The 25,493-nt window shown below is 36.4% G+C and overlaps 1 protein-coding gene across 3 annotated transcripts in view; it reads left to right on the top strand.

Moving 5' to 3' along the window:
• NOX4 (NADPH oxidase 4) overlaps nucleotides 1–25,493 on the top strand; it is a 177,763-nt gene that overhangs the window by 114,681 nt on the left and 37,589 nt on the right. For all 3 annotated transcript variants that reach the window (XM_012559757.1, XM_004390478.2, XM_004390477.2), the window contains exon 13: nucleotides 22,081–22,162. In XM_012559757.1, the coding sequence (XP_012415211.1) occupies nucleotides 22,081–22,162 (82 nt within the window). The remainder of the gene's footprint in view (nucleotides 1–22,080; nucleotides 22,163–25,493) is intronic.

The raw sequence follows: 25,493 nt of genomic DNA, 5'->3' as shown, positions 1-25,493 counted from the left end.
TAAGGTAGAGGTGGGCAAGATTGGACACTGGGAGATAAGTTAAGAGAGAAGCTCTTACTGAAATCTAGACAAGAGAAAATGCTAACTTAGTTTAGGAGGATAGTGATTGAGTTATGAGATGTGGTGGTATTTTGAAGGTATATCTGACAGCTTTTGCTGATTAATTAAATGTGAAGTGTAAGAGAAGTGAAGAATCAAGCAGGTCTCTAAGGTTTTTAGCTTGAGTAAGTAAGTGGACAGAGATGGAGAATACTGGTAAGTTTAGGGGGCAAGAGTGACCATTCAAAGCTCCCTGTCGTACATATTAAATATTTGATACCTCTTAGACTTACAAGAGGTGAAGTTGAATAGGCATTTTCATATATGAATCCAGAGGTGAGGGAGAGGTCTGGGCTAGAGATTTCAAACTGTGAATCATTAGTGTGTTGATGTATTTAAAGCCTTGAAACTGGATGGAATCACCTAGGGCAGTGATTCCTCAACCGTATTCCATCCAACACCCTGTTTTATAACATATGCCAGCTTTACATTATTAAAATGAAATTTACAGATACTATATGCACACACAATTTTTTAAAAATCAATATAATGTCCTAACCTTAGTATAAAGGAGATATAATTTATGATAAATCCCTTATAGTATATTCCCCGCTTCATGAAAATTCATGTTGGGGGGGGGGGCAGGTAAATAAACAAATGCAATACTGCACTTACCAAAATGGAGGATACAGAAGCTTCTTGGAGAGGTACCTGGGAGGCTTCTTTCTAGGTCAAACTGGGTGTTAGGGATAAATAAGATTTTTCCCAGAGTGGGAGATTATTCCAGGATAGAAATAATTTGAAGAATGGCTCAAAAGGGTAAACTACCATGGAATGTCAGGAAAATATCATGCTGTTGGCAGACCAGGCTGGAATAATCTAGAGGTTAGGTCATGAAAAACCTTGTAGGAATTGCTAATAAGCATGGCCCTTTTCCTAAAGATGTTGGGGAAACACTGTAAAGATTTAAACAGGGAGTGAAATCAGATGTTCACTTTATATGGTTCACTGGCAGTACAGGTAGTCACTGACTTACGAATGGGGTTCCATTCCAACGACTTCATCATAAGTCAGTTCTGACATAAGTCGAATACCTCTTTTTTTTAGTTTTCATTGTTATTGCCTTTTATTGTCAGTATCTATAAATCTGATCTTTATTTGTCTTTGGGGGTTGCAAACATTACATATAAACTTACAGATATATTTTAAAACATACATACATACATAAAAAATGCACAAATTAAAGATTTACGATGAGGAAGAGTTGGACAACGTTGGCATTTTGTCAGTTGCAGTAATAACTCCACTTGTAAAGTGTTCTGGACCGTCTAGATTATTCCTGGGAATGGGGATAGTGTTTCTAGTTAGAAAATTAGTGAGAGTTGTCTGTATGCTCCTTTTTTTTTTTATTTGTGTATTTTTAGATAACATCTCTTTAGATAACATCTCACTGCTTCCTGAATCTGCCAGTTGACTTTAGCAAAGTGATCAGTCTTTGGGTTCATATTTTTAAGCAAATGAAGCCCATGATTTAGTTTAGAAAAAAACTTCAGCTAATCCTTTCACTGGAAATCACAACATTGAACATCTGCAAGTGAACATCTGAGAATAACATCAGCAAATTATGCATTACAACATTGTATGTTGTACATATTACTCACGATGAGATGTACAAAAAACAGATGGTCGTAAGTGCAGTTCATCGTAACTCGAGTACATCTTAAGTTGAGGACTACCTGTATACCGAATGGAAAGGAGTAAGACCAAGTTAGAGGCAAAATGACTCATCTGAAGATTTATCATAGTGTTAAGGAAGCCAAGAATATAGAAAGTTCTGAGGAGGAAGTGATCTGTGGTATCCTATGCAATAGGGCTAAAAAATAGCTATGGGAAGGGATTACTGCTAACCTTATAAAAATGATCTCATTGCGGAAATGTAAGGGAGAGGTTTGGAGATGGTACAGATTGCTGTGAATTGGAGACCAGTAAGTACAGAGTGTTAGTGTATAATAAGAGGCACATAGCAAATGGGCCTATTTCTAAAATCCCCAGAACTCTGAGAGTGATCAAATATATGCTTAGCTGGCCTGTGATTGACATAGGAGAGGATTAGCAAATACAGATGCGATTACCTATGTATCTGTCTAGGTGGATCTGGGTAAGAATGGGATTAACCTATTATGTCTTAAAATACATATTATTTGTATAATACCAAAAAACCCAAACCCATTGCTGTCCAGTCAATTCAGACTCATAGCGACCCTATAGGACAGAGTAGAACTGCCTCATATGGTTTCCAAGGGGCGGCTGGTGGATTCGAACTACACCACTGGAGTTCCATTTGTGTAATAAAAAACCAAAAACCAAATCCACTGCCGTGGAGTCGATTCTGACTCATAGAAACCCTATAATACTTTCTAATTGTCTGTGTAGAAATCACTGAAGATAATTTATTAGTCAATTTATAACTAATAAGGAGTTAACATAGATTTTTTGCCATCATAATATAATAAACATTAATAAATAAGAGCTGGGTTTAAATTTCATATTCATAGCCTTACAAATCAAGGAAATTTTTGTATCAGGGAAATGAGAAGCACATGATCTGAGTTTTACCCTTTAAATGGCCATCTCTTCTCAGGAGGGAGGATAAATTGTTTTCCCTTTGGTTTCTCAGTTTATGGAGATGAAATCTATGCTGTCATTTTTTAGTAGATGATAGCTTACTTATAATGTCACAGAAAATATAGGGACTGCTTAGTATTTTACTGGAAGTCACTACTCATCAGATTTTGTTCTAGTCTAGCCATTTTAAAATCCCAAAGAGAGAGAGAGAGATACAGAAATTTTGTTTTATTTTCTATCCAGTAAAAAAACAAAAAAGGTTGCGCTACCACCAATGACCACCCTGACAGGGAACACAACAGAGAGTCCCTGATGGAGCAGGAGAAAAGTAGGGTGCAGAACTCAAATTCTAGTAAAAAGACCAGACTTAATGGTCTGACTAAGACTGGAGGGATCCCGGGAGACATGGCCCCGAAAGGCTCTGTTAACCCAGAACTGAAACCATTCCTGAAGCCAACTCTTCAGACATAGATTAGACTGGACTGTAAGACATAAAATGGCACTTGTGAAGAGTGTGCTTCTTAGCTCAAGTAGATACATGAGACTAAATGGGCAGCTCCTGTCTGGAGGCGAGATGAAAAGGCAAAAAGGGACGGGAGCTGGTTGACTGGACAGGGGAAATCCGGGGTGGAAAGGAGGAGTGTGCTGTTACAGTATAGGGAGAGCAACTAGGGTCACATAATAATGTGTGTATAAATTTTTGTATGAGAAACTAACTTCAACTGTAAACTTTCACTTAAAGCACAATAAAAAAAAAATGTTGCATTTTAGGCTTGAACATAAATTACATAGTTTCTGCACCTGGAAGTAAAGTTATTTTAGGAGAGTTAAGTGGATTGTTTGCATGTTTTCTTTTATGTTTTTATTAGGACTTGTTCTGTTCCTAAGGGAAGTTTAAATTATCTGTTATCTAGTATTTCCTGCTTAATGTTTACTATATACAATGAAGGAAAATAAGAATAATGAGGAATTTTCTTAGTTATGAAATTTTTTAAGTAGTGTCAAGAATATGACAGTAATGTACTGGGTAGTCAAGAAAGTATATGTCACTTTGCCAAGTCAGCTTACTGTTGATGGACTAAATAATTTTAAAGAAGACAAAAAGGCAGGAGTTTTATGCCATTACAATTATCACAGGGAACATTTTAAAGTACTCATTTTCTTGATGCACTGGCTAAGCACTTTATAAAGGAAGCTAAAGAATACAGTTCCTGTTCTCTAAATACACTATAATTTTTAAAGGAGAATTTTAACTTGATGGATAGTAATGATGTAGATGAAGTTCTTAAGGTCATACAAATAAACACACTAAAGACGTTACATTTATTAATACCAAAGGAAAGTATTTATCTTTCGTGGATTAAAAAAACAAGTGAGTAAGGGAGTTTTGGGAATGGTGTCTGGTGAAAATGCTACTGCTATTATTATGATTTTTGAATTTTAACGAAGAAGATGGGGTGGGATTTCATAAACAGATATCAGTGGAATGGAAAACTCTGAATTGTCCTGTGAAATGAGGTTTTCAGAAAATTTGGAGGTGACATTTATATAATGGACATGGAATGCTAGGGAACACTGAGAAATATACCTGGCTAGAGTACAATAAAGGGCAATGGTGGTCCAGTGGTGGAATTCTCAGCTTCCATGCAGAGACCCTGGTTTGATTCCCTGTCAGTGCACCTCAAGCGCAGCCCCCCTCCATCACTGTAGGCTTCCATGTTGTTGTGATGCTGAACAAGCTTCAGCAGAGCTTCCAGACTAAGACAGATTAAGAAGACAGGCCTGGCGATCTACTTCCAAGTATTCACCAATGAAAACCCTATAGATCACAATGGTCTCATCGCTTTGTGCATGGGGTCACCATGAGTCAGAGGAAGACTCAATGGTAGCTAACAACAACAGAGTATGAGAGATAGAAGAGTAAATAAAGAGTTAAAATGGGATGAAGAGCTTAAAAGTAGAAGGTGATCTTTTATTTTTGTTGGCACTCTACTGAGAAACTAGTAAAATGTCTTAGGGGTGCAGCTATCAGTATAATTAGGAAGGAAGGGAAAGGAGAGATGATACATACAGAAATTTTTTATATCTAGATGTTTTCAGTGACAATCCCTAGTAAACATCACACCTCCAATTGGAGCAAATAAAAAAAGATATTTTAAGAGTTGGAATGTTATTCAGGAGTAGTCAAGACATTTGTCTTCCTTTCTTTCTCCAATTCCTTCTCATTTACTGTGTACTCTTCTGACATTCCACTTTCATAATAATATTGAAAATCTTTTGTTGATGTTGGAATGGAGTACTGTTCAGTGGTAGCTTGGGATATTGTGTCTTCCCTAGTTGAAATGTAGTACTCAACCATCCAGAACTTCAAAGTTGGCAGTGTAGCATAGTGGAAAAGACAACAGACTTCAGAGTGAGATAGGCCCACGGCCAAATTCTAAACTCAAAAGAAATGGGAATCTTTTTTTTTTTTTTTTTTTTTGGTATGGGAATGAGCTTGCGTGAGTAAGTATTCCTACTTTTGCTGCATGTTTTCCACAGAGCAGGAACTGAGGGCAACATTTTCAAAGTCATCTTTTTTAAAGAAATCCTTAATTGCATTTATTATGTATTTCATCTGTTTGTTCATTTAGCTAGGGGAGTTGGTCTTTGCAAAGCAAAAAATTTGAAAAACATTTCCTAAGTGTATCAAAGGCCTTTATATGGTGTTTGTTATTATCGTTTTCAGATTTAAAAAAAAAATCATTCTGAGGAAAAAATTAATATCATTTCAATGAGAATTGAGCAATGTGAAGAAAATAAGATTTTCTTAAGAAGTAGAAAAGTTTAGAGACATGTTGTGTTTCTAGATATAAAGATTGAATTTTGTAAAACTTAATTCTTTCTGAAATAAATTATAGGCTTAATACGATTTCAATCAAAATCAAAAATAAAAATATTGTTAATGTTTATTTGGAAAAACATAAGGAAAGAATTGAAAATAAATAACAGGGTAGGACTTGCCCTATTGAAATATGTTATAAAGAGGAATAAATTTTACAAACAAGCCAAGAATTCACAATGTTAAATAATTTGCCTAAGAAAATAAAGCTATTAAGTGAATGAGTTGGGATTTGAACTCAGATTCATTTTACTCTAAAACACGTGGGGTTTTGTCGTTGTGTGTTTGGGGCTTTTTTGTTAGTATTTCCATATTTATTTGACCATGAATTTTTTTTATCATGGTAAAAGAGATACAATTTTCACTTAAAGCGCAATGAAACGTTCAAAAAATATATACAGTATTTGCCAGTTTAATCATTTTCAAGTGTATAATTCAGTGACATTAATCACATTCACTGTGTTGTGCATTTTTCATCACTATCCATTTTCGAATGTTTTTCATCATCCAAAACAAAAACTCAGTATGCATTAAGTAATAACTGCTCCCATTTCTCTCTCCCTGAGTCCCTAGTAACCACTAATAAACTTCTGTCTCTGTGCCTTTGCTTTTCTAGATATTTCATGTAAGTGGGATCATACAATGTTTATCCTTTCGTGCCTGACTTATTTTGCTCAGCATACTGTTTTCTAGGTTCATCCATGTTGTAGCATGTATCAGATCATTTCTCTTTATGGCCAAGTAATATCCCATTCTGTGTATGTACCACATTTTGTTTATCCATTCATCTGTGTGGGACATTTAGGTCGTGTCCACCTTTTGGCTATTGTGAATAGTGCCACAACGAGCATAGATGTACATGTATCTGAGTCCTTGTAAAACATGCATTATTATACTACCCATGCTGCCTCTCATATAGTTCAATAGTTTAAACACTATTGCACTAGAGTAGAAATGAGAAGAAATATATCAACAGAGTGAAGCACCCTAGAAACGGACCCTAGCATAAATAAAAATATGTATTATGTGGTAAAGGAGGCACCCTAAATCAATATGAAGTGTTAGTTTATAAATAGTTAAAGCAACTGGCAGTTAACCACTGGAAAAAACACATTACAGAAAATTAATTCCAAATAGGTTAAATACTTTAACATAAAAAATCAATCCCTTAAAAGAAGAAGAGAATGGAAATTAATGGTCCCCAGTCTCTGGGTATGGAAGACCATTTTTCCCTGGAAGAATTCACAGAGAAAAATAGCTTTAACTACACAAAAATTAAAAACTTATGTCAACAACAAAAGAGAATTAAACAGAAAAAAAGCAGTTAACTGGTAATATACTTAATATATAAAGAGTTCCTTCAATTCAATAAGAAATAATAAACTCTGAAAAAGAATATCATAATAGTAGTTAAATGTTAATTGAAATAACTGTATTACTATGTTTTAGCTATCAAATTAACACAGATTTTCTCTACTATTAATATTTATTGCTTGTGAGGATTAAAAAGTATTGACAGTTTACTCTCAAGCATACATGATTGTCATGGATTGAATTATGTCCCCCCAAAAATGTGTATGTCTATTTGACTGGGCCATGATTCCTGGTATTGTGTGATTTTCGGATACGTTGTAAATCCTGCCGCTATGATGTTAACGAGGGAGGATGGGTGGCAGTTGTGTTAGTAAGGCAGGACTCAGTCTACAAGATTGGATTGTGTCCTGAGGCAGTTTCTTGAGATATAAAAGAGAGAAATGAGCAGAGAGACAGGAGGACCTCATACCACCAAGAAAGCAGTACCAAGAGCAGAGCATGCCCTTTGGACCCAGGGTCCCTGCATGGAGAAACTCCTAGTCCAGGGGAACATTGATGAGAAGGCCAACAGAGAGAGAAAGCCTTCCCCTGGAGCTGACACCCTGAATTTGGACTTTTAGCCTACTTTACTGTGAAGAAATAAATTTCTCTTTGTTAAAGCTATCCACTTGTGGTATTTCTGTTACAGCAACACTAGATGACTAAGACAATGATTAAAGTTCTTTAGAGAATGCAACTTAATCTGCTTTTGGAAATCTGAAGGTTCATGTAGAAGTGGTAAGATATATTAGAGTTGCAACAGGGGGCTTTCTGGCAGAGAAGGCAGGGAAGGGCCCTCTGTCAAGAAACCACACTGATGTAAGGCTCATAGTTAAAAGACATGATGTAATTACCGGACAAGGTGATGTTAATGCAGCTGAGCTTAGAATTCATAGTGGTAATGATCAGGAGATAAGGCTGCAGAGATATGTAGGAGCCAAGTTTCTTTTTTAAGAATTTTGAACTTCAAGACAAGGAAATTAAACTTTACCCTGTATTCCCCAGGTGACTTTGAGAAGCCCTACCAAGTGCCTAAACTCTTAATCACCGTGCTGGAATGTCTCTTATTAACTATGAATTCTTAGGAGTTTAATGAAAATAGAGATCATTATTGGTTAGCATTGTCAGGGAAGACATCTTCAAGGAAAGGGGTCAAAGCTGGCCCTTAAATCTTGGACAGGATTTAGTTAAGGAAAGGAAAAGTAGTCCTGGCAGTGGGAAAAGCATATGTAAAAGAAAATCAGAGGGGTCAAGGAAAACCCAATTGTTCAATGAAACAACTAAACACAGGAAGTGAATTTATATATTTGTTTGTTGTTCTTCTCTGATCTACATATCTATAGGCTTGGTCTTTGGCCAGGGTGTCCTCTATTTAAGAAGAGAGGAGATGCACTGCCATGGTTGGTGTTGGTAGGCTTCAAAGGACCGTCTATTGCACGTCTTTAATTTTGTTTGCATGGGATTTAAGGTTGGAACTTCATAATAACATAAAAGAAAACCTCCAGTTTCTTTGGTTATGGATAAAATTGCCTGTTTCTTCTTGAATATGCACCCAGGGAGCGCATTCAGAGTTTGTGCAGAAAGCAGGGACTGAATTAGTATCAAGCTGAGCCTTGATCATTTTGCGGTATTTATTTTGTTGAGTGCTGACTTTGTTAAAAAATGCATTTCCTATGACAAATGAAAGTACAACATTTTCCCTAAAAGGTAGATTGTAGAAAGCTTAGTAGCAATAATGTGTTTATCCAAAAATGATTCTGCTACTTGCTTTCACTTTTCTTGAACCGCTTTTCTTTTTTTCTCCCTGTCAATTTTTATTGTAGTTTAGCCTTGGTGGCAATAGAAGAGAATTTATATTTTAAAAGAAAACCAGTAATAGGCATTGATTCATTGATGTATTTAGAGGCCAAGAAGTCTGTTTGCAGTTTTTTCAAAGGATGCTTTTGATTTTTTTTGAATAGTATGTTTAAAAAGTAGAATCCAGAGTCATGTGTAACACAGGAATATACTTTTATCATTGTGGTTCCTCTGGACATAGAAGGACACATTAAATAATTTTCCTTTGTGTAGATTGACTACTGCATTGTCTACCTTCAGACCTTACAATGTTTAAAAGAACCAGGTGTCAAGGCATGTAGATTGCATATGACTTTGCAGTGTTTTTCTTTTCTTATATAATCCTTAGACAAGAAGAAAGTAAAGGTAGGGAGGATAAGAAAAAGGGAATGCAGTATTTTCTCTTCAGATTTTGAGGCTCAGGCAGTATGATTCAGTGAAAAGAATGCTGTTATTTGAAAATGTGTGTTTTTGTTTTTGTTTGTGTTTTAATCTCTTTACATCTTGTGAGCCATGTGACCTTGGGCCCATCAGCCAGCTTTTCTGGTGTTTAGTTTCCTCGTCAGCAACCTGCCGCATTGGCATTGGGGGAGTTGTTTCTTCACTTCTCAGCTCATTGCTAATCTAAAACCTGTAATTCTTTTCAGAGAAGTAAATTCTAAAATATGGATCATTTAATTTAACATAAAGTGGGAATGATAATAGATTAATTTTCGTATAGCTCAGAAAAGCTCATAGGAATATTGTGGGGGTTATATGCTGTCTTAGGCATCTAGTGCTGCTCTAACAGAAATACCACAAGTGGAAGGCCTTAACAAAGAGAAATTTATTTCCTCACAGTAAAGTAGTCTAAAAGTCCAAATTCAGGGCATCAGCTCCAGGGGAAGACTTTCTTTCTCTGTCGGCTCTGGAGGAAGGTCCTTGTCATCATCAGTCTTCCCCCAGACTAGGAGCTTCTCTGTGCAGGAACCTTGGGTCCAAAGGACGCACTCTGCTCCTAGTGCTTCTTTCTTGGTGTTATGAGGTCCCCAGTTCTCTGCTTGCTTCCTTTTCTTTTTATGTCTTGTAAGATAAAAGGTGGTGCAGGCCACACCCTAGGGAAACTCCGTTCACATTGGATCAGGGATGTGACCTGGGTAAGGGTGGTGTTAGAATCCCACCCTAATCCTCTTTAACATAAAATTACAATTACAAAATGGAGGCCAACCACACAATTCTGGGAATCATGGCCCAGCCAAATTGATACACACATTTTTTGGGGGACATAATTCAAACCATGACATATGCCAAGTAGGAGCCTTAGTGGTGCAGTGGTTAAGTGATAAACTGTTAACCAGAAGGTCAGCAGTGCAAATCCACCAGCCACTCTTTGGAAACCCTATGGGGCAGTTCTTCTCCGTCCTCTAGGGTTGCTATAGGTTGGAATTGACCCTACGGCAATAGGTTTTGATTTTATATGCCAAGTATTGTGTTTTTTTATAGTGCTTTTCTTTCTCCTATTAGTTTTCTGACTTATAGCAACGCCATAGGGTCGCTGAGAGTAGATACTGACTCAGCAGCAATGGGGTTTTTTATTACAGTTTTATTCATTTATTAGCTTTGAGTGTATATACCTTGTGTTCTATGTTGCCATCACCAAGATTGGATGTATGGACTTACATTTTGTTTTGTTTTGTTCTCCTTTTCTAAGATAAGAATAGCACTCATTTTTTATATTCCTTTGACGTTAGTCTTAATTTTTATGGAGAAAATGGTTTTATGTAACCAGAGCATGCAACTGATTTTCCCCCCTAGAATTATAGTCCATTTCCATTTCAATTTTATCAACAGAAATTTAACTATGTCTTTAATAAGAAAGTATTCTTGCTTCCTAACTACATTTCCTGATTTATCTACAGTAGTAACATTTGAATGCCTTTGATGTTGCTTTGAAAGCAATATTTTAAATAGCAACTATTGTTATTCAATACTGAGTTACCATGGCAATAAAGAACATTCACTTGATTTAAACTTTTCAGAAAAATAAAATTTATATTCTCTATGTCTCTAGTTAGTATGGATGTACTCTAAATCTGCCCTCTAACTCTCATTTTTTGAAGTCATTTGTTTTTCTAATATTCGTGTACGTATTTCTTTTTCCCAGTGAAATAAAATGTCAAATTTTGACAAAACCATTAATTTCATTGGCTCCCTATGAGAAAAGCTCTTCTTTCTCTCTTTAAACAATTTTGTAATTACATTCTAAATCCTCTTTGAAGTAGCTGTAATGACATTTTAATTCTTTTGTTCTACTGGCATTCACTAGTGATGATAAATAGGCCTGCCCTTGAAGATAAGAATTTGTTTTATTCATAGTGTGACAAATAATAGGTACATAATAAATGTTTGTTGAGTGAGTGAACAAATGAATAAAATATGATTTAATTGATAAAATTCCTTCTGCTCAAAATGTCCTTATTCTCAATTCTAAATTCTCCACAATTAGAGATTATTGAGATAAGGAAAGAGAGCAAAAAAAATAAGCAAACATATTCCCCTCAACTAGCACCAGGGATCATAAGGAGTTCTTTGTTGTTTGTTTGTTTTTTTCTTTCTTTCTTTTTTTTAAACAAAACCTCCATGCTGCTTTTGTTGTTTATTACAAGCTTATCCAGGTAAAAACGGTTGTTATTTTCTTCTGGACTTCAAGAATATACATTTAGCACTTATTTATTTGTAGTATATGTATCGTTTGACTACACATGTGTCTCCCCACTAGACTTTTAGCTCTTTGAGCACCTAACTTGGGGTTTGACTTCTAGTACATGATCAATAAATTGTTGTTGAAAAATAATTTTTTAGATGTACATATTTTTATGTGTATATACTTAAATAATAATTTAAAAAAAAATTGTCATAGGGTTGATTCCAACTCATGACAACCCCATATATGTTAAAATAGAACTGTGCTTCATAGGGTTTTCAGTGGCTGTAGATCACCAGGCCTTTCTTCCCAGCCATCTCTAGATGAACTCAAACTTCCAACCTTTCTGTTAGCAGCCAAGCACATGAACCATTTACATCACCCAGGGACATATATTTAAATCGTACTTCCTAAGCACTCTAAGGAAAAATTAATGTTGTACCTTCTTTTTTAGGAAGCGTGTGTGTGTGTTTGTGTGTTTCTGCATCAATATTGTGTCTACCTTAGGAAGTGGGAGAGTGGATGGCACTACAAAAGCTGTAATGTAGGGAGTGTGATTGACAACTATCCTTGAAGACATGTTCATATGCAATAGTATGCACATCCACACCCTACATCTACTCTTTTTAAACATTATTACTTTTAGATAGGTATATTAAAAATTCAAACAAAAGATATAGATTAAATAAAAAGTTAATGTCTCCCCTCCCCCCCACATCTCAAATCCTTTACTCTTTGGTGTATATGCTGATAGACTTTTTAGGTATATTGTAGATGAAGTTATCCAATTCCTTCGAGAGATTGGAATGCTGTGGTGAATTTATTACTTGAGCCCTGGTGGCACGGTGGTTAAGCACGTGGCTGCTGGCCCAAAGGTCAACGGTTCGAATTCACCAGCTGCTCCATAGGAGAAAGATGTGGCAGTCTGCTTCCTTAAAGATTACAGCCTTGAAAACCCTAAGGTGCAGTTCTACTTTGTCCTGTAGGGTTGGTATGAGTCAGAATCTGACGGCAATGGGTTTGGTTTTTGGTGATCAAATCCCTAACTCATTTCCTAGGGAGACTTTCACCAAGATTTTTACAAATACATTATTAATGGGTATTCCAGAATACTTGAAAGGCTCTATGGTGGCTGTCTGCAGGCCAAGAGTGACAATGAGAGAGGCTACCATTGAATTGGGCTCCTTAAATTGTGTGGGACTGATGATTTCCCAGAGAGGCAGGGGCCAAGTGGGAGCACTTAAAGAGTCAAGGTGGGTGTGATTACCATAATGGGAAGTATGGCTGGAACAGTAATCAGAATGGATTGACCTGTAGAGTTCTTTGGTGTTGCCTAACTGACCATGGTGTTCTTCGTACTAAAATAGATGGACAACTCAACAAAGTCTTACTTGATTTATGTAAGTGAAAAGAAAACTCTAGGATGAATGATCAGAGACATGATCTGAACCATCTCGATAGAGAGTTGCAGCCCTTCATCCAGTTTCCTGTCTTGAGCCAATTCATAGATTCTGAATTCCTTTAATGATGGTATCCAGATCCTCTTGCATAATGACCCTTCTACATGTCAGAAATTAAACTGTAAAATCATTCTTTTAGCCTTTCCCAAAGGAACCTTCAGCCATTTGCCTGTGTCACTGTGCATTGGAGAAAGGGAAATACCAACTTTTTGGCATCTGAACATTGTCTCTGTGCTGATGCTGTTTTGAGGAACCAAAACATGACTTCAGTAGCACTAGGGGCTTATGGGTGATTGATAGAGTTTTCGCTTGAGTCTGTGTCATCATAGGTCCCATGGGTCCTTGAATTCACCCCATGTTTTTTTGCCTAACTCCAGAATGCATGATTGGAGTGAACATAGTCAGAAATCCTCTTTATCTATACAGTCTCCTTTTTTTATTGTATGTGTGTGTGCGTGCGTGCGTGCGTGCGTGCATTCTTTACTGTTGATAGTTTGCACTTCCAGGTAGAAAGGAGCCTTTCTTAAGCTGTGTTTCATTTTATTGCTAATCTTAAATGGACATCTTCACCTATACCTTTGCTTATTCTTTAACTTCAATAGTTAGACACCATTCTTTTATATTTGTATAAAAGTTGTTAAAATGTTAATGTTCACAGATTTCACCTGCGGCATCTACCCCACAAACCAGAACATGGACTTACCAGCTTAGTTCCTTCCTTCAATCGACCTTCTAAAGAGAAAAGTATCTTTGGGAACTATTATTGAGTTTTTGTGATGCTCAGTCAAGAGGTTGAATAGAAAAATGACTAAGTAGAGAAGTAGGAAAGAGAGGTTTTCATTGGGAGGGACTGAGTTTCATTTAAAAAAAAAAAAGAAGAATAGAGAATTGAGGGTAGGGACAAGGATGGGAGAAATGAAACAGGTACTCCTCCTTCCTAAGATGAGACCTTATGGGGAAAAAGCTGCCTTCCAATACAGAATGCTGAGATAGTCCATGGGAGAAGGAGTGTTGGGACAGTTTAAAATGTTTTTGAACACTTAGAATGTACTGTCTCCTCACTCCTACCTATCTTCCCACCTATTAATGGTTTTTGAACAAGCCTATAAAATTAGAATTGCTTTCATTTTTTTTTTTATTTTGATGAATCTTTAACTTGACATTATGTACAGAGGAGGCCATCTGGATCCCAGTTATATTCAAGTTATATACACATTCTCCTCACTTATTAACTATCTCGTTATCCAACATTTCACATTTACAACAGTAGTAAAAAATATACTGACCATTTTGCACTTTAATGACGTATATCTGGCAGTAATGAATGCCAAGGTGTGAGCAAGAGTAACATTGGCTTTGATGGTTAAGGTTATGTGTAAACTTGGCTGGACCATGATCCTCAGTGGTGTGGCAGCTATGTAATGATGTAATTTGGCAGCTGTGTAATGATGTAATTTGGCAGTTATGTAATGATGTATTCATCCTCCATTTTGCAGTCTGATACAGTGATCCATGTTTTGCATAATGCCAGTTTTGCATAACAATCTGAACTTTGAAACCTAATCCTGTCGATAAGTGGGGAGTGGGTATATATTCTTTTTCTTGGCCACCTATTTTACCTTGTGTATATTCATGTGTTAAATTGTCATTGTTGGATATAGTTTTCATAAAACAATGAATAAATTTTGAAGTAGATGCTCATTTATTAGCAGATTTTTTGAGTGTTTTCATGTGAAATCGTTTTGCCCTCCAGAATGGATAGCAAATATTGACAAACATTTTGTTCAAGTTAAACACGCTTATCATCAACTTTCTTAAAAAAAAAAAAAGACAATGAAATATAGTATTTACTGTTTTATTAAGCATAACCTTTTTATTTTAGCTTATTCCGTTGAAATGGTTTATTTCACCTTGTAATAAGTGACAAAACCACTATAACAAGAGTATTCAGGAAACTGTATACTTTGGGACAGGCTATTTAACATCTATTTCCTGTACATTTTCACACCAACCTAAATTACAAGTTTCTGTATTTCCACTTACCCCACCACATAAAGACCTAATGACTTTGTGCATCTCACGGGCTGCAGCCCAGGGCATGGCACATTTTAACAAAAAGCACTTTTATTTACAGGGGAGGTGTTGGTTATATTACATCTGGAAAAGGTTTCAAAAAGACCGTTGTATTATTGCTTATCTTTATTCTTACTTAACCACATACATGTGCATCAAATAGTAGATGAGACTATGGCAGAAACTAAGTTCAAAGTAGAGGTCTGTCAAGCCCATCTATAAGACTATTGTCGAAGCTCTTAAGTACAAAGTATAGGCCTATCAAGCCCATCTGTTGCAGGTTGAGTTTGCCAGAAGCTGGAGTGGGGAAGGAATCTATGAATGTGAAATGCTTATTAGGGATCAACCCCTGTTAAGGGAAGGGGAATGAGGTGGGACTGGGCAGAGGAAGAAGTTGAACAGCTATGTGCACCCAACAAAGCCTCGGCCAACCAGCGAGGAGCTCTGCAGCATAGGGCTATGTAGGACTGAACTGCTTCCGCCTTGTTCAGTCACTGGGTGTGAGCTGTAGTGGGAAAGGCATTACCTCTGGCAGACAGCTGTCCACAACTGAGGCAAACCCTGAAAAAGCTGATAGCTGGAAGCTGCCTTCTGACTGCATTGTCCATACCTGGGAAACAGGTCCTTCCATGAGGGACAATTTGGAGTATGCTTCTATATATCAAAGGAGCTGTGGTGGTTAAAGAACTCAGCTGCTAACCGAAAAGTCTGCGATTCAAACCCACCAGCTGGTCCGTGGGTGAAAGATGTAAAGATGCGTCAGTCTACTTCCATAAAGATTTACAACTTTGGAAACCCTATGGGGCAGTTCTACTCTGTCCTATAGGGGTGCTATGAGTCGGAATAAACTCGAAGGCAGTGGGTTTGGGATTTGGTCTATGTATCGGTGTCCCTGGGTGGTGCAGCAGTTAACTTAGCTGCTAACCGAAAGGATGGCATTTTGAGTGCACACAGAGGTGCCTTAGAAGAAAGGCTTGGTGATCTACCTCCAAAAAAATCAGTCATTGAAAACCGTATGGATTATAGTTCTACTCTGGCATACATGGGGTCGCCATAGGTCGGAATTGTCTCCATGGCAATTTTTTTTTTTCTCTAGATCCCAAGCTTATTTTACTAGTAATGTTTAATTAAAAAATGAAAATATGAGATAAATACTGAATGGATCAGGAAACCAGGACAGCAAGCATAAACTGGAACTGTCCCAGGCAAATCAAAAACGATGGTCACTCTATCATTGACTTGGCAAGATTCTCTTCCTTACCCTAAGCATATGTTCTTTAAGAAACTTTAAGATGAAAGATGGCTTAAGGATCACTGAACTCGTTTGACTCCTTTGTCAGTTGATAATGGAGCCCCGGTGGCGCAGTGGTTAAAACACTCGACTGCGAACAGAAAGGCTAGTGGTTTGAAACCGCCAGCGGCTCTGCGGGAGGAAGATGTGGCAGTCTGCTTCCATAAAGATTTACAACCTTGGAAATCTGATGAGGTCTGTATGAGTCAGAATCGACTCAATGGCAATGAGTTTGGTTTGGTGTCGAGGGTCAGTTGAGAAAGGAATTTAGAGGCAGGAGCAGGTCAAGGATTGAGGCTTTCTGACAACCAGTTCAATGTCTTTTCTGTTATAACCTGTTGCTTTTAAGTACTGCAGACTCTGTGACTGAATAAAGATGTGTTCCTTTATCATGCATACTTGTTGATAACACTTCTTATATTATGAAATAATCCTGTCTTTATTGCAAAAGAAATGTAAAATAATACCAACACCAATATATATGTTATGATGTAATCATCTGGCTGATTTTGTTTCAAGTTATAGTATGAAGGAAGTGTCCAATTTCTTGCAGCATCTATTCTGTAGTGTCCAGTGTTACATTATGTTATACCAGCCTTTTTTGTTCACTAAGATTAAGTCTTTAATGGGGCTTAAGGATTTTGTTTTAGCACTTTTTGGGGGAAAAAAAGAAATTAAAGCTTGTAAATTAAGTGTAATATGAGCATTAAGAGAATGAAGAGAAAGTTTGTTAGTAAAAATGCAAAGAACTTCATTCCATGTTTCTTATTTTTTTGGCAGGGGGGCAATATTGTAACTCTTTAAAGATATTTTATCAAATTTTCTTTCTTTGCCATGATAATCTGTACTCAAATTAGTTAAAATATTAATTTTTCACATGGGGACTATGTTGTTGTTGTTAGGTGTCATCGAGTCAGTTCCGACTCATAGCGATCCTTTGTACAACAGAAGGAAATACTGCCTGGTCCGGCACCATTCTCACAGTCTTTTTTCATGCTTGAGCCCATTGTTGCAGCCACTGTGTCAGTCCATCTCATTGAAGATCTTCTTCTTTTTCGCTGACCCTCAACTTTACCAAGCATTATGTCCTTCTCCAGGGGCTGGTCCCTCCTGGTAACATGTGTAAAGTATGTGAGACGAAGTCTTGCCATCCTTGCTTCTAAGTAGCATTCTGGCTGTACTTCTTCCAAGACAAATTTGTTTATTCTTATGGCAGTCCATTGTTTATTCAATATTCTTTGCCAACACCATAATTCAAAGATATCAATTCTTAGGGACTGTGGGGAGGCAGATATGGGAGGGAGGATTGCCAGGAAGTAAGCAATGATTTGGAGTTGGTAAGACCTTGGCGCAGTATCCCTCTAGTAAACAACAACACATCCTTAGGTTGTTGAAGCCACTATATAGGTGGTAGCTGTGATTATATCTTTAGATGCAAAGGACTTTTAGGTTATAAAAGAACAGTATTTGTCAGCATTTTTTTTTTCTTTCTTTTCTTTTCTTTTTCCCCCTCTCCCTTTCTCTTCCCTTTCTTTCTGTCTCTCTCTTTCTATCTTCCCTCCCTCCCTCTCTTCCTTCCTGTCTCCTGTCTTCTTTCATCTTTCTTTTTTTTGTATTTCTAGGGAGAATTTTTTTATTTTCTTCTCATCCCAAGAATATATTTGTATGTTGCTTTTTTATAGTTACAAAAATTCTTATTGCATTTGGTACATTTTGAATATTTGGGAGAATTAGAGAGTGGCTATTTTCCATGAAGAGAAAAAGAAAGACTTACATCATAGCAAATGTATTAAAAAAAGCTTGAATTAAAATTAGAAAGAGTATTTTATTTTTCTTGTCTTTTTTTTTTTTAAATTAGGCAAATTTTCTCACATTGATTGTCCAGAGAACCCAAATTAATGTACTTGTGTTTTTATGTCATCCAGGTCTGGTAGCCTCAGAGTCATTTTGTTGATTGAATGGGAGAATGGAAAAGCGGGTAAAAATCTCCAAAATCTTGAGTAGAAAATCATGTTCAGATATTATCACATCGTTAGTCAGCTCATCACAGTGTCACATTGCAGACAATCCTTTGATTCTTTTCAGTAGCTTTAATGAAATTGTTCTAAGAAGCGCTGTGAAAGGACTTAGGTCTAGTATTTGGATAACTGGACCATCTACTTAAGAAACGTTAGCCAGCTTAAAAGTTCTGCATGTGAGTCTGGGTCTACTGAGAAAGCACAAGATCATCTGGTTTGATATTTTGCTGTAAGAGAAGAGGTAGCATTTTAAAATTTTTGTTACTTAACAAAGAGAACATCAATTCACTTTTGGTAGTTTTTCCAAGATAATATAAAGAATGGGATGCTACTTAAATATTTGGGTGGCACAAACACTTTACTCTCAGCTACTAGGCGAAAGGTTAGCAGTTCAAACCCACCCAGCAGTGCCGTGGAGGGAAAGCCTGACGATTTGCTTCCATAAGGATTACAGCCAAAAAAACCCCGTAGAGCAGTTCTACTCTGTAACAGATAGAGTCGCCATGGGTTGGAATTGACTCAATGTCAACAGGTTTAGGTAGAAATCTAAACAGAGACTAATGAAAAAATTATAAATAATTTTCGTTTGCTTGGATTTTTCTAAGGATACATTTTATATATTTATTTTTTATTCCCATAAAGAAAAAATCACTATACTTTTACATGGTGAAATTAATTGTTCACATTTATGAATTTATGAATATAAGGATAAAAATGTAAACTTAACAAAGACATAATTTTAAAGTTCTGCATGTATTTTCTGTGTTTATGTGAACTTTTTGTTTTTTGACAGTCATTATAGCTTGGTATTCTCTGCTTTTATGATATTGTGCTTCTGATTAAAGGATGCTCCAAATACAGGATTATTAATTATAGATTTCTTCCTAGTTTGAGTAGCCTTGTAAGTGTTATAAGTGATCTCTTTTATGCTACTTTTGCTGATTTTTTAATCTTATGACTATGATGACATTTTCTTCCAGTTTTACAGTCAAATGTCCTTTGTGATTATATAACCAGCGAAAAAGCTATCACTGAGAAGCTGATGCATTATGTAATGATTGCATTAAGAATTCTGATTTTTGTTTGCTTTTAAACAAGTTTACTTGGTAAAACTTTATACTTTTTGTACTAATGAATATCGTATCCAATATACACGTTTGATCAAAAAATTCTTTACTTGATATGTAAAGTTATTGTTTACTGTTGTGGTTTTGCTTTTATTTTTCAAGATCATTGCTATAAAAAGGCCTAGATGGGGGGAAAAAATTGAAAAAGGAGAAACCCTGCAGATCACTAATATTTGATGGGATGTTACATACTTTGGGAAGAAGATTGAAAAGCAAGGGTCATATACCATCAGAGGAATTTGCTAATTAAGCATTTCACTGGAAAAATATTCACCTTGTTGATTAAAATTAGTAGTATGCCAGTCAGTAATATGATTTCATTTTTTTTAATGTGAGCTCAAATTAAAGATTAAAGATAATTAAAAGAGAAAAGTAAATGGTGCTTTATTGAATCTGTAGACTCCAGCATACAGCCATGTCTATTTTTGGATATTCTTAGTTCCCCCCCAAGTATATTGTAAGAACTGCTAGAGTGGTGATAACAAACATTAGAATATACCAAAACCAAACACATTGTCATCGAGTTGATTTCAACTCATCTGACTCTGTAGGACAGAGTAGAACTGCCCCATGGGGTTTCCAAGGTTGTAATCTTTATGGAAGTCAATTGCTACATCTTTCTCCCATGGAGCAGCTGGTGGATTTACACTGCTGACATTTTGGTTAGCAGCCAGGTGCCACTGGGACTCCTTTGGAAAAAAAGGTAGAATAGAGGGCAGTTAAATATCTCTGATTCAGTGTTTTTGTTTTTTTTTTTTAATAAGTATGAAAATAAGTAAAATCTACATCCTACTTCTCAGTCATGCTTGTGACCACTGTGCTTACAAATGATTTAATATCTATCTCTACAGTAACTGGAAAAATGAGAACTGTCATCAGGTAGATTCCCAGTGTTTTGTGGAAATTGCTCACCTTCAGTTAGTGATGGAATTCTTACAGTTTTAACTTTGCACCCTGCCTCGTCCTGGTGGTGTGATTCTGTTAAAGCTGAAGTGTGGGTCCCCTTGCTTTTCATGGTTGATGTACGACCAGTTGTTCTCTTCTAAGAGTCGTTATGATTAACCTTGGCAAACAGTTTTCTGTATCCAGTGCAAATGGAAACTGACACTGTTCTCTGAACAAATATTTAACATCTGAATCTGTTATCAGATAATATTCTGTATCCTAAGGGCACAGTACCCATTGACTAGAAGAAGAGGGGGGAGTGCATAGACAAATACATATAAAAACAACAACAACAAAAAAATGTGATAAATTTTGTGAAACTGCAAGCATAGAGTGTACTAAGAGAACACAGTAGGACCACCTATTCCAGATCGGGCAGGTGGAGGGAGGAAAGAGTAATGAGACAAGGATCAAGGAAGCCTTCCCATAGGCATGAGTCTAGAGGTAATGAACATCTAATCCTGGAAATAGGGAATTGGTACTAGAGTGATAAGATTGCTGTATGCAGTACAGGTAGCTATGTTATATATGTATATCCAGGATAGAACTGAGGATTCTTCCTCCCTCTGTCCCCCTACTTTCTTTCCCTTTCATTTTCCTCATCCCTTAGGCCAGCTTTCCTCCCTTCCTTCTTTCTTTTATTATGGATCTCATTTGCACAGAATTTGATTAATCACGTTGTTATTTATGGCCTTCTGTCATCATTGGACTCTTCATGGCCCTCATTCATTTATTCACTCATTTATAATACTATAAATAATACATAGGAAACATTAATAATTGCTTACACCTACATTTTTGCTTCTCTCCCATTTACCCCTTCCTTACCCCTTCCAAGAGGTAATCATTATGTGGAGTTATTATGTATTATCCTGTTTTTCTCATTTGTTTACTTTGTTTTATGTATAACACACCTAAACAATGCATTGCTTAGTTCAGTTGCTTGTTAACTGAATAAAATGATATTCTGCTCCATGTTATATGCTACGATTTTTTCTATTACACATTATATTAATATGATCACTGTGTTTCTGTGTGTAACTGAAGTCATTCAATTCCATTTCAGTATAATATTTCATTGTGTGAATATACCACAATTTATCCATTCTCCTGTCAATGAGCAATTAGTTACATTGTATGTTGTTACATACAGTGTTGCTCGGAACACTCTCTTACTTGCTTCATAAGACACATGTCAAAAGTTTCTGTATGGTATATATGCCTGGGAATAGAAATGTTGAGTCGTAGGCTCTGCAAAGGTTAAACTTAAAAGATAATGCCAACTTATTTTCCAAAGCTATTGTACCAATTTGTACTCCCATCAACAAGGTATAAGAGCTTATATTGATCCACATCCTCTCTAACACTTAATCTTGTCAGACTAATTTCTATTAGTTGAATGACACATAATATAAATGTTATGTAATTGTGTGAAGTTTTCATTTGAATTTCCCAGATTACTCATGAGGTTGTGCACATCTTAGTATGTTTATTGGTGTTTTCTCTAATCTTTCAATTTTAAGATTCTGAGTCTACACTAGTGAATATTTGTTAAAAAAAAAATTATATTTGCAGGATTTGTAATATTTTCCAATCAGAAAAAGATATTTAGAAAATGGTGGGTAAATTTATAGTAAAGATATGCAATCAAAATGGTTAACAAAATAAAATAATAGGTAACAATTCTATATTGAAATTATTTTCATAACTTATTTTTTCACAGTTTGATGTTTATTTTTCTTTTGACAGAACGATTCCGAGATTTACTACTTCCTTCATCTAGTCAAGACTCTGAAATTCTGCCCTTCATTCAATCTAGGAATTATCCAAAGTAAGCAATAGGAGTTCACTTGGTGTTCAGAAGGGAATAGGCATAGTGCTGGGAGAGATTAGGGAGGGCAAAGACAAAATTTATTCTTTCTTAGGATTTTGGATAAAGCTTGAACAGTCTAACTTAACCAACCAGGGAATCTCCTGCAAAATAATGTTTCATACTCTTCCTATCTGGTTTCATGCTTTCTGTTCTTTAAATTCATTAATTCATTCATATTGTGATAAGTGCTCTTTAAAATGACTACATGTTACTGTATTTTTATGCAAATAATGTGCACTTTCTATGTTTGTTTGCCAAGCACTCCCTTACCCCACAAGGTATTTATATAAGCACTGCTATGCCAGTTTTTTTTACATGTTGGTGTAATAAAAAATTAGCATAGCTTGCTTACAAAAATTCCTTGGGGGGGAGGAGGGCGTGGTTGGTAAACGTAAAAGGCGTGCATTGTTTGCGTAAAAATACGGTAGATATAATTTTAATGATTTTTATATATTCCTCTTAACCATCTTGATACCAGGGGGAAACAAACTCTTCTGACCCTTTTTTAACTGGGGTAGACCTTTTCTTCTCTTAGATGCCACAAGTGGTTGAAGGAATATACCTTCATCTTCCTAGCAGATAAGGACATACTAGGCTTTTATTATGTGTCTCCTTCCCTAAAGGCTGATGCTGGTATATTGATCCTTTATGTGGAATCTTGTAGCACCGTTTACTTTATGAGTGTCTGACTATCTTTACTGACTAGTATGCAAGAAGGTAAAGAATGAATAAACTAATATCTGATATAAAAAAGTAAAGTTACTATGTTGAAGAATTAGACCTTGGTTTGCTTGTATTTCATCAAAACTAAGTGTTATGCTAAATGACTCATCCTTTGATTCGTCAAGTGTATTGAAATAATTGAACTTGACTTTCTGAGATGATTTTTTTTTAATACTTAGTGTCTTACTTATCTAGTGCTGCTATAACAGAAATTTATTTTCTCACTGTTCAGGAGTCTAGAAGTCTGAATTCAGACCACTGGCTCTAGGGGAAGGCTATCTCTCTCTGCTGGCTCTGGGGAAAGATCTTATCTCTTCAGCTTCTGTTTCCTGGTTCCTTGGACATCTCCGTATGGCTTGGTGTCTATCTTTCCCCGTCTCTGCTTGCTTAATCTGCTCCTTTTATATCTTGTAAAAAAATTGACTCAAGACACACCTTTCACTAACCCTGCTTCATTAACATAACAGAGACAACCTATTCCCAATTGGAATTGTAGCCACAGGCATAGAATTAGGATTTACAACACATATTTTCTGGGGACACAATTCAATCCAAATCACTTAGCTTTGATAATACTTACCGCTGATGGCTATACATAAATATAAAGCCCTAATTATGTTGCTTTTCATTGTTTCAGGTATTGTTGTTGTTGTTAGGTGCTGTCCAGTCAGTTCCAACTCACAGTGACCTTATGTACAACAGAATGAAACACCCACCGGTCCTGCGCTATCATAATCGTTGCTATGTTTGAACCCATTGTTGCAGCCACTGTTTCAATCCATCCTTCCAAAGGTCTTCCTCTTTTTCGCTGACCCTCTACCTTACCAAGCATATCCTTCTCTAGGGACGTGTATTAATCCAGTATTAATCCTTAGTAATAACCTTCTGATCTCTCACAACACATGCAGACATACATATGCACCTGTACACCCTTGCATGCTGTATATTACTCTCCAGATTCATGCTGACAGGGAGCATGGATATGTCTGAAGAGATTGGTGCATGACTTTTGGTATTTTTGCCCACAGCTGTTGTTTGCAGAGGTCAGTGATGCCTGTATTTCTGCCTGTTAGGCTCACTGTCTACCTGAAACCTTTGCTTCAAGAGGGGACCGCAGTGGTTTCTCAGCTGGTAATGTGCAGCTATCCCCTAGGCTTCCCGGGTGTGTTGTTTTACGTGCTTCCTTCTTAATGTGAGATTACATTTTTTGATAGTGATGTGACCCGTTCCAGTCTTTAACAGAAATAGCAAGTGACAATCATTTTTCAGTGTCTAACCCGAGGTGCAGATATTCTTTTGACATCTGTGAATTGAAAGCATAAAGAACATGACTGATATTACCACGTAACATATTATGGTGGTTAAACCTGAAGCAGACTGCCTTGCTAACTCACTTTGTGACCTGGGGTAACCTAACACCTCTGAGCCTCAGTTACCACTGTGTTAAAGGGGGAAAATAAGAATACCTATCATCCTGAGAATTATTGTGAGATAAAATGAAGTAATAAATAAAAATGTTTAGAACCTTGCTTGGCACATAGTAAATACTCCATGTTAGCTGCTAGTATTATTTATTGGAGCCCTGGTGGCACAGTGGTTAAGTGCTTGGCTGCTAACCAAAAGGTCAGTAGTTTAAATCCACCAGTTGCTCCTTGGAACCTATGGGGCTGGTCTACCCTGTCCTGTAGGGTTACTATGAGTCGGAATCGACTTGATGGCAACGGGTATTATTTATTATTATTCATTTAAAATTGAATGTAGAATTAATGAAAGTTGCAAGTTCTGAACTCCTTAGGAAAAAGATCGTTTGTTGATCTTGAAGGATAGCACTTATATCAGAATACTTTCGTCAACCTCCTGCTGTTAATATCTAGGGAAGTATTATTTATTCAGTATTTCTGATTACTAGATGGTAATGTGAGGCACTACTTTGATGATCACTTAATGTCTTTATCTGCTTCAGTTTTCTGAACTATCAAATGGAATCACATTTAAAAGCTAATGAAAGGTTTCTGGGTCTGAATAATATATAACCAATTCTGGATCATATACAGTTTATTTAAATTATGGAATATTAAGTACTTCCATCTTCTGGTTACCCATTTAATGTCTGGTTTGGCAGCAGAATTTTAGGAGCTGAGAGTGACCCAGAGACAGGATAATAAAATTCTGTGTATTTGTGCTGTGCTTTGGGAGTGTTGGTTTAGGCCAGGGAAGGGTGAAGGGCCCAAGACTGGCCATGTAAAGAAGGTGCTGGTGTAGCAGTGGAGAGAGTTGTGGTGAAAGCAAATCAATAAATATGAGTGGGTAGGAATTTGTAGATATCCAGATCAAACTTAAAATAATTTTGTATTATTCATGGTTTTAATTACAATAATGACTTATTCATTATTGTAGATAACTGAAAGGAAATAAATGCATTTGTAATTTTGTGGCACAGAAAAACTTCCAAAAAGCTGAACATTTAGTCAAACAACTTGCACTTGTTTCTTTTGTTCACAACCTATTATACATATTTACATTGAGATTTTTCCTTCATTGTTCCGGTTGTTTGGCTGATTAATTA

The sequence above is a fragment of the Trichechus manatus genome, unplaced genomic scaffold, assembly GCF_000243295.1.
Source record: "Trichechus manatus latirostris isolate Lorelei unplaced genomic scaffold, TriManLat1.0 scaffold00302, whole genome shotgun sequence".
Lineage (NCBI taxonomy): Eukaryota > Metazoa > Chordata > Mammalia > Sirenia > Trichechidae > Trichechus > Trichechus manatus.
Note: the sequence above shows the minus strand (reverse complement) of the source record. Positions and strands in the feature narration are given on the sequence as shown.